The sequence below is a fragment of the Myxine glutinosa genome, chromosome 11, assembly GCF_964187855.1.
Source record: "Myxine glutinosa chromosome 11, kmMyxGlut1.1, whole genome shotgun sequence".
NCBI lineage: Eukaryota > Metazoa > Chordata > Myxini > Myxiniformes > Myxinidae > Myxine > Myxine glutinosa.
Window position 1 is genome coordinate 129894448 of NC_136271.1, and position 9992 is coordinate 129904439.

General features: G+C 44.5%; 1 protein-coding gene across 2 annotated transcripts in view; it reads right to left on the reverse strand.

The window, feature by feature from the left end:
- The window catches only part of HSPG2 (heparan sulfate proteoglycan 2), a 411257-nt gene that overhangs the window by 175179 nt on the left and 226086 nt on the right, over positions 1-9992 (reverse strand). For both annotated transcript variants that reach the window (XM_068131082.2, XM_078787133.1), the window contains 2 exons: positions 1176-1246; positions 861-1001 (listed from right to left, as the gene is read on the reverse strand). In XM_068131082.2, the coding sequence (XP_067987183.2) occupies positions 861-1001; positions 1176-1246 (212 nt within the window). The remainder of the gene's footprint in view (positions 1-860; positions 1002-1175; positions 1247-9992) is intronic.

A 9992-nucleotide genomic window follows, 5' to 3' on the forward strand; every position in this document is an offset into this window, starting at 1 on the left:
TTGAACCAAAATATCCCTAAGGGCCCTGACTATCCTGCGCCTTTGCTACCTCTTTCTTTGCAGCCTTCTTGGCTGCCTTATAACTTTCATGCTCTGCTTTTTCTGCTCCCGTACCCTTCGCCTTCTGCCACTCCTTGAACTTCTTCCTCTTCTCGTCAATCCTCTTTCCAACTTCATCATCCCACCACCATGTTTCCGAGTGCCTCGGTGGTCCTTTTGTCCATCCACATACCTCACCAACGGCTTCCAACAGACTATCTTTCATTGACTTCCAACCACGTTCAAGCTCAACCACAACATCCTCTATCCTACTCAGCCTCTCTTTTAATGCCTCCCTTACTGTTACCTCTTTCAACCACCACACCTTCATTCTCAAAAAATTGAAAAAGTTGTGAGCAAGAATTGTGAGCAAAAAAAATAGAAAAAAGTGCAAGGGTGCCAATAGTTTTGGCCACTACTGCATGTAAATACATATACATCCATGCACACATACAAAGTTCCTTTAAAAGGACCTTCAATGCAGGAGGAGGCATTTTGGCACCTCAAAGCCTGTGAAATGGTTGTCAACTGACGGTGTTTGGCCATGCTCTATCCTTTACAAATGCTGAGTGTCAAGCAAGGAAGCAGCACATTCAATTTTTGAAGTGCTTGGTATGACTTGGCCGGGATACAAACCACCAATTTACCAGAGTCAGAGTGGACAATCTAATCATCACGCTATTGAGTTCGGTATTGTTTCATCCTAAGATGGAATAGCTATACTAAGAAATACCTCGGAAACTCTGAGGCTTACTTGTGAAACATTAAAACACACAGAATCAACCTGATTCAAGGTACAAGAGCAATCAGTGTGGCAGTACCTCATGCCTGTGGTAGTTGGAACTTGTACATTGGCCAGTGACCCCCATGCAGAAGCAGTTCAGACAACCTCCAGGGTTCTTTGGACTCAAGTAGAAAGATCCTTGTTTGCAGGTATCGCAGTAACGCCCTTCCACGTTGACCTGGCAATATGCATCAGGAAAGCAAGTGCTTTGCACAACATCCCAGTCTGAATCATACACTTCTCTCACTTGGCTTTAAATTACCCAAATATGCTTCTTACTTTCAGTTTATCTTCCTTCATTTTGCCACTTTTTGTTCCCATTCAACTTTTCCCTCCATTTTCATCAACTCACCTTGCATGGACAAGTTCCGTCAGCATTGCAAATGCCACCCCGTGCACCTGGCCCATCACAACGACATTCACCTGTTGTACATTAACTGCATCAGTCATCAACTTGGTTCGTAAATCAGTATCACCTCAACCTTACCATAAGCACCATGAAATCAGTCACTACCAAGTATAACAATTTTAATTACATCACCTTCAGCTGCTTCTGACGGTGATGTACAAGTCTCTTCATCTATGTAAACACTAAGTCAGTATAAATCATGTTCATCACCGAAACAAAATCATGATCATGAACAAAAACGTCACCAAAAGTAAATGATTCCTGTCACAACATAAAATATATGGAATCGGCGGGGGTGGAGGTGGGGAGTATCTGGCGCAGCCCTAGTGAGCTTTTCCCAGCGGTGGTTTTGGGACGTGTTAGACATTGAAAAGCTATGGAGTTATTGGCCTCATGGTGTTTACCTTCAACCTGCGGTCTGGCGGCAGCACTGCCTGACACAAATCCCCATATACACTTTATAGTGGCCTCAAAACAATCGTCGAGGCCAACATGTGGTAGCATGAAACCTTACACAGAGTCAGAAGTACCTGCACCCAAAATTTGGGGCCTCCAGGTGCGACGGTTCGACCATGAAAGAATAATATACAAACAAATACACAAACAAACGCACAAACAAACACACAAACAAACGCAAAAACAAACGCACTAACAAATGCACAAACGCACAAACAAATACACAAATGCACAACCAATTGTTCTACAAGATTATACACTGTGACATTATTGTTCTACAAGATTATACACTGTGACATTATTGTTCCACAAGATATACACTGTGACATTATTGTTATACAAGATATACACTGTGACATTATTGTTATACAAGATATACACTGTGACATTATTGTTCTACAAGATATACACTGTGACATTATTGTTCTACAAGATTATACACTGTGACATTATTGTTCCACAAGATATACACTGTGACATTATTGTTCCACAAGATATACACTGTGACATTATTGTTCTACAAGATATACACTGTGACATTATTGTTATACAAGATATACACTGTGACATTATTGTTATACAAGATATACACTGTGACATTATTGTTATACAAGATAGACACTGTGACATTATTGTTCTACAAGATTATACACTGTGACATTATTGTTATACAAGATATACACTGTGACATTATTGTTCTACAAGATTATACACTGTGACATTATTGTTCTACAAGATTATACACTACCGGTCAAAAGTTTTAGAACACCTCAATTTTTCCAGTTTTTATTGAAATTTACGCAGTTTAATGTCTCAATGTACTCTGAAATTAAGCATAGAACAAATAAACAATTGGAGATAAAAAAATAAATCATAGAATCATTTTGTTTAACAAAATTTAATTTAATTTTTTGACTCAGCAAAGGATCCTCCTTTTGCAGATATAACCGCCGAACACACCCGTGGCATTCTTTCTACAATGGAAGTCAAATATTGTTCGGGAAGTTCTTCCCAACACTGTTGCAGAAGTTCCCACAAATGTGTTGCACTTGTAGGTTGCTTTGCTTTCACCCTTCTGTCCAGTTCATCCCAAACCAGCTCGATGGGTCCATAAGACCTTCTTCCAGTCTTCAGTAGTCCACTGGTGGTGCTTCATGGCCCAGGCAAGCCTCTTTTTCTTATTTTGCCATCTTAGCAATGGCTTTCGTACTGCCACTCGACCTGTCAAACCTGCAGCTCGAAGTCTTCTCTTCACAGTTGAAACTGAGACTTGCTTAGTTCGACCAGTGTTAAGCTGTGCTTGAAGCTGTTGTCCTGTGAGCCGCCTAACACGCAAGCTGTTGACTCTCAGAAACTTGTCTTCTGATTCTGTTGTGGCTTTGGGTCTGCCAGACCTCTTCCTGTCAGAGATTCCTCCAGTTTCCAATGTACTACTTCCTGCAGTGCAATATTGTCCAAATAATGCTTCAGAGGGTGTAATAACAGTCTGTTCCAATACTGCTTTTATACAGACAGGGGGTTTGTAATCAAGTAATCAGCAGAGGTTGGCACACCTGTAGGAATTGTTTGCATCAACTTTCAAGGCTTAATTTACTTACATTGCTGCAGAACAGCTGTAAGTTGTTAACCCATTACTTGTTCCCTGAAGAAGGCCTTTTTTTACAATATAATTGTGCAATTTACATTATTTTCCCGTTTTTGCTAACCTAAACTTTTATTTAACCTCGAGCAGTTTACTGCTTACCTTTGTACCATTTCAGGTTATTCGCTGGACTTGAATTGCTTAAATTTCAATAAAATCTGGAAAAATTGAGGTGTTCTACAACCTTTTACAGGTAGTGTACACTGCGACATTATTGTTCTAATGTGGAAGATGATTCAATTACGAGGTACCACCCTGATGCTTCAAGGCAGGAAGTTGCATCATGGAGTATGTTGTCCTTTTTAGGTGGACATTATGACTGCTGTCTTGTCTGCTGGTGGTCATTTATAGATGTTAATTTTTTCCCATTTGTCTTTCATAAAGAGTTGGCAATTGTGTGCCAGGACTTTGGCCAAAGTTCTTCCATTGCTGGGAAGGCAAAACCAAAGACCCCCAGCATATTATTTTGCCAGGAGACTTCAGCAGCTCATAATCTCCTACAATGAAGATGGAACTTGACTGATTGAACATCTACTCTGAATTATGCACAGCGATGGTTTTATAATCGAGTCAATGTCATAGTCTTATTGATAAAGTAACATACTTACTGATAAAGACCTCAATTGAGAATGCAGATGTCACCGGGTTTGAACACCATTTGACAGAAATGTCGATGACCATTTTCATGCTCTTCATTTCAATGCAATGCACAAAATAAAATTGCCCATTAAACTTATCCGATGTGGAGTTTTGAAAGATGGATTGCAGGACAAGCCGCAAGGTAGGGCGAGTTGAAAGTTATTAAAATACAAGAGGGAAAATTGCTTTGCAATGAATGTCGCCTACTGGGCCCAATATTTTGCACAGTAAAGCCATAACAAATTACGAGGTACCACCCTCATAATTAAAAAAAAATAGATGAAACACCCTGAAACTCAAACTTGTTCTGTAATTAATCACAATAAAGCCATGTACCAAGTTTCAGTTGAACATGTTAAAGGGTATGGAAAAAAAGTCTAAATAACCACAGATGGGACAGATGGACAGACAGCAAAGCTGTAGTCCCCTCTGGGTAGGGGACTAATTTTTTTTTTTTTTTTTTGTTTTTGTTTTTGTATACAAGATCGAGGCTCGTGAAAGAGCGAACATTAATCACACACAAAGACAAACCGACACATAAAACATATAACATCGGGAGCGGTAGACAAGATGGGGAGAGAGGGGGAAGGACACAAACACAACATTTGAGAGCAGGGACCGAGAGACATGGAGACATCGAGAGATCTGAGAGAGGGCGAGGGCTTTGGGGGGGGGGGGGGCATGGGAAGGGGGCGGTGGGAGAGGTATAAAACATATGGACACTGCCAGGACTTCCAGGAAAGAAGTTGGAATTTCAAACAAGGTGGATCTGGGGTGAATTAGCGGGGGTAGAAAAGATCAAGGTTTTGGATGGGGGAAGATAAGAGATGGTGGTGAACAGCTGTTTTAAAGACCTGGAGGGAGGAGTGGGATTGAAGGGAGTGAGGGAGCTTGTTCCAGAGGCGGGAGAAAAGAGGAATGAAAGAGTGAAGGTGAGCAGATAGCCGAGATTTCGGCAGTTTAACCATCAGAGGGTTGCTGGCAGATCTTGTGCGACCTGTAGGAATATTTGGGGGACAGAGCACAGAGAGAGCTGGGGGTGCAAGGCCGGAGAGGAGTCGGTAGAAGACAGAAAGGCCACCTACCTGCCTGCGGTGAGTGAGTGAAAGGCCCTCAGAGATAGCTTCATCGCGGGAGATTCCAATAATTCTGAAAGCTTTGGTTTCAACAGCGTGAAGCCGAGCTAGGTGTGAGGCAGGAGCACCGGCCCATAGGGGAGAACAGTATTCCATTGAGCTGCGGATGAAAGCCTTGTATGTGGTGAGGAGCTCAGGTGTGCCGAGGAAGGACTTCGCACGACGGAGGATGCCCAGTCGGCGACTGGCTTTGGAGGCCAGCTTGGAAATGTGGTTTTCCCAAGAAAGATCATGGCAGATAGTGAGACCCAAAATCTTGAGCGACAGAACTTCTTGGAGAGGATTGTTGAGAAAGTAGATGGGAGGGTTGTCCAGTCGATCTTTTCGGAGAGACATAGTAAGAGTGTGAGATTTGTCAGGATTGAAAGACATGTTCCACTTGTTTGACCAGTCTGTGATTTTGTCCAGGTCTTCAAAACTAATCATATAAAGTACCAGTGGAAATGAAATAATCGGCCTTGATTCTGTTTTCCTCACCATTCTAGTTACGTTAGACATCAGGTTGTAATATGAAATCAACCTATCTTCAGGATGGAAGTCTCAAAAGATCTTGGGGATACTGTGGAAATCAAAGCCCTCAACATCTTTGGCACTTCCCATAAAGAAGCAGAAACACCGCTCTGATTCCCACTTACCCTCCTCAGGTCTATTCTCCCTCTGCCCTTCTCGTCCACCTTTCCCTAGTTCATCAAGGTTTTTTTTTTTTTTTTTTTTTTTTTTTATACTGAATCGAGGCTCGTGAAAGAGCTGACAACAGCGAGGGAAAGACAGTACAGGGGGACCGCGAGGGAAGGACAGACAGGGGGACCGTGAGGGAAAGAGAGTACAGAGGGACCGCGAGGGAAAGACAGCACAGGGGGACCATGAGGGAAAGACAGCACAGGGCACCGCGAGGGAAAGACAGCACAGGGGGACCGCAAGGGAAGGACAGACAGGGGGACAGACAGGGGGACAGACAGGGGGACCGTGAGGGAAAGACAGCACAGAGGGACCGCGAGGGAAAGACAGCACAGAGGGACCGCGAGGGAAAGACAGCACAGAGGGACCGCGAGGGAAAGACAGCACAGGGGGTCCGCGAGGGAAAGACAGCCCAGAGGGACCGTGAGGGAAAGACAGCCCAGAGGGACCGCGAGGGAAAGACAGCACCGTGAGGGAAAGACAGCACAGAGGGACCACGAGGGAAAGACAGCACAGTGGGACCGCGAGGGAAAGACAGCACAGTGGGACTGCAAGGGAAAGACAGCACAGAGGGACCGCGAGGGAAAGACAGCACAAGGGCACCACGAGGGAAAGACAGCACAGAGGGACCGCGAGGGAAAGACAGCACAGTGGGACCGCGAGGGAAAGACAGCACAGAGGGACCGCGAGGAAAAGACAGCACAGTGGGACCGCGAGGGAAAGACAGCACCGTGGGACCGTGAGGGAAAGACAGCACAAAGGGACCACGAGGGAAAGACAGTACAGAGGGACCGCGAGGAAAAGACAGCACAGGGGGACCACGAGGGAAAGACAGCACAGGGGGACCACGAGGGAAAGACAGCACAGAGGGACCGTGAGGGAAAGACAGTACAGGGGGACCACGAGGGAAAGACAGCACAGGGGGACCGCGAGGGAAAGACAGCACAGGGGGACCCGCGAGGGAAAGACAGCACAGGGGGACCCGTGAGGGAAAGACAGCACAGGGGGAACCGCGAGGGAAAGACAGCACAGAGGGACCGCGAGGGAAAGAGAGTACAGAGGGACCGCGAGGGAAAGACAGTACAGAGGGACCGCGAGGGAAAGACAGTACAGAGGGACCGCGAGGGAAAGACAGTACAGAGGGACCGCGAGGGAAAGACAGTACAGTTGGGACCGCGAGGGAAAGACAGTACAGAGGGACCGCGAGGGAAAGACAGTACAGAGGGACCGCGAGGGAAAGACAGTACAGAGGGACCGCGAGGGAAAGACAGTACAGAGGGACCGCGAGGGAAAGACAGTACAGAGGGACCGTGAGGGAAAGACAGTACAGAGGGACCGCGAGGGAAAGAGTACAGAGGGACCGCGAGGGAAAGACAGTACAGCGGGACCGCGAGGGAAAGACAGTACAGAGGGACCACGAGAGAAAGACAGCACAGAGGGACCGCGAGGGAAAGAGAGTACAGAGGGACCGTTGTGAGTGTTCTTCCAGCAACTACTTCCTTGAAAAACACAAGACCCAGGTTTACTGCCCATCTCCATTCCTTTGTTACTCCTTTCTCCCATTTGTGAAACATTCCTCCTCAGTAGCTTCGACCCCCACTCTTCTTTCCAGGGTATCAAATGGGCAGTGCACCACCAGGTCATACTCCATCATCAATATTATGTGATCTCTTCCATCCTCATCTTCCATCCCCACGAACGACGGAAACAGTGGTGAGTTTGAGGTGAAGGTGGGAGTGCATCAGGGGTCGGTACTAAGTCCACTACTATTTGTAGCTGTGATGGAGGTGCTGGCTCAGAACGTAAAGGAGGGTTTACCATGGGAGTTGTTGTATGCAGATGATCTGGTGTTGATTGCTGAAAGTATGGATGGACTGAAGGAAAAGATGAACAAGTGGAAGGAATGTATGGAGACAAAAGCTCTGAAGGTGAATATCAGAAAAATGAATGTGATGGCAAGTGGTAAAGCATGTGGTGAGGTGGAAAGAACTGGGAAGTGGCCGTGTGCTGTGTGCAGGAAGGGTGTCGGAGTGAATTCAATTCAATGTACAATGTGCGCTGAGTGGGTTCATCAAAAATGTAGTGGTTTGAGAGGGTCATTAACCAGTGTTGCAGCTACATTCAAGTGTATGGTGTGCACAGAGGGAGCTGCAGATGGAGGAAATGTTGAGTTGGATCTTGGAGACGGCGTGAAGCTGGAAGGTGTGAAAACATTTTGTTACCTAGGAGACATGCTGAATAGAGAAGGTGGATCAGACTCGGCAACGGTTGCTCGAGTGAGATGTGCATTGACGAAGTTTCGGGAACTGAGTGGCGTGCTGACGAGGAGGGGAGTATCGTTGAAGCTGAAGGGAAAGGTGTATGCTGCATGTGTGAGAAGTGTTATGATTTATGGGAGTGAGACATGGGTAATGAACGTAGAGCAGCAACGAAGGTTGGAAAGGGTGGAAATGCAAATGGTTCGATGGATGTGCGGAGTATCGTTGAGAGAGAGGAAGACAAATGATGAATTGCGAAAGATGATGGGAATAGAGCCTGTGATGGATGCTGTGAAGAGAAACAGGTTGAGATGGTTTGGTCATGTGTTGAGGAAGGATGAAAGTGAATGGTTGAGAAGAGTGATGGAAATGAATGTAGAAGGAAGTAGAGGATGGGGAAGACCGAGAAAGACTTGGCTAAAGATGGTCGAAGAAGAAATGCGGGCAAGGTGTGAACAAGGGAAGATGCAGAAAATAGGGCAAAATGGAGAAGATTGTCATGGGGACCGCAAGGCTAACCCCTGCTCTTGCAGGGAAAATGGCCTTAAAATTCCTGTTGTTGTTGTTGTTGTTCCATCCTCATTAACCGTAACATATTTCTCCCTATCTACGTGCAGGTTTCTAGGTTTCCTTCCCACTTCCTTCTTTTACTTCTTCATTCATTTGCTTGTGTCCACATGTTGCCCCACTGTTGGTGCATTGCCCTCTATTATTTATACAAAGTCTATGGTCATGGAAGAACAGATGTCTCCCTGGAAAGATTGTGGCAGCAGAAACAACAAATATCTTTAACTATTGCCATCATTATGTAAAGAAGTGCAAGCAAGTTCAACGTGGGAGGGCAGCCATTAGGCCTATCACACCCATGCATTTCTGCCAAAATATATGTACCTCTCTATCCCAAATGCTTTAGGTACCTATATAATTCCAGCTTAAACTTGTATATTATTTCTGCTGCCCCCACCTTTCCAGAAAGAACATTCCATGCATTAATTACTTTGAGTGAAAGACCCTCACCTTAATGTCATCATAAATCCCCTCTTCCTCATTCTCAGGCTATGACCCGTGATCTGCTGAAAAGCTATTCTGCACTTATTCTGTCTATATCCTTCATTATGTTAAACATCTCTATCAGATGCCCTCATAATCATGCCTCCTGTTGCTAAAAATCCTGTCTGTTACTCAATCTGCATTGCCATCCTATTACATCTGCCGTGAAATGGGGTGAATAGGGACAGCAAGGTGAATTGGGACACAAACTGAAAAAAAGTTCGGAAACTTTTTTCGCTGAAAATTGATAACCATACTGATTTGTTGATATTTGGGTTGAAAGTGTTCTCTTGTTTTTTTAAAAAGCAACTTATAGTCCCTATTAACCCCATATATGGGTTAAATAGGAATAAATAGGATTTTTATGGCTGTCCCTATTCACCCCCGTTTTACGGGTGAATAGGGACAGTCACTAATACAAAAAAATAATAATCAAGAAACAATCCTGAGTTTCCCACTTATTGCTAAATTGATAGCTCAGATGGATGCACATAATATGCACCCATAATATAAACCACGGTGCCAATGAAAAAAAATATGGGATAAAAAGTTTCTCCAAACTTTCCCTATTTCTTGATTATTTTTTTTTGTATTAGTGACTGTCCCTATTCACCCGTAAAACGGGGTGAATAGGGACAGCCATAAAAATCCTATTTATTCCTATTTAACCCATATATGGGGTTAATAGGGACTATGAGTTGCTTTTAAAAAAAACCATAGAACACTTTCAACCCAAATATCAACAAATCAGGATGGTTATCAATTTTCAGCGAAAAAGGTTCCCGAACTTTTTTCAGTTTGTGTCCCTATTCACCTTGCTGTCCCTATTCACCCCATTTTATGGTACTCTTTCTGTTCACATCAGGATCTTCATCACATTTTCAACCAACAACACACTCTT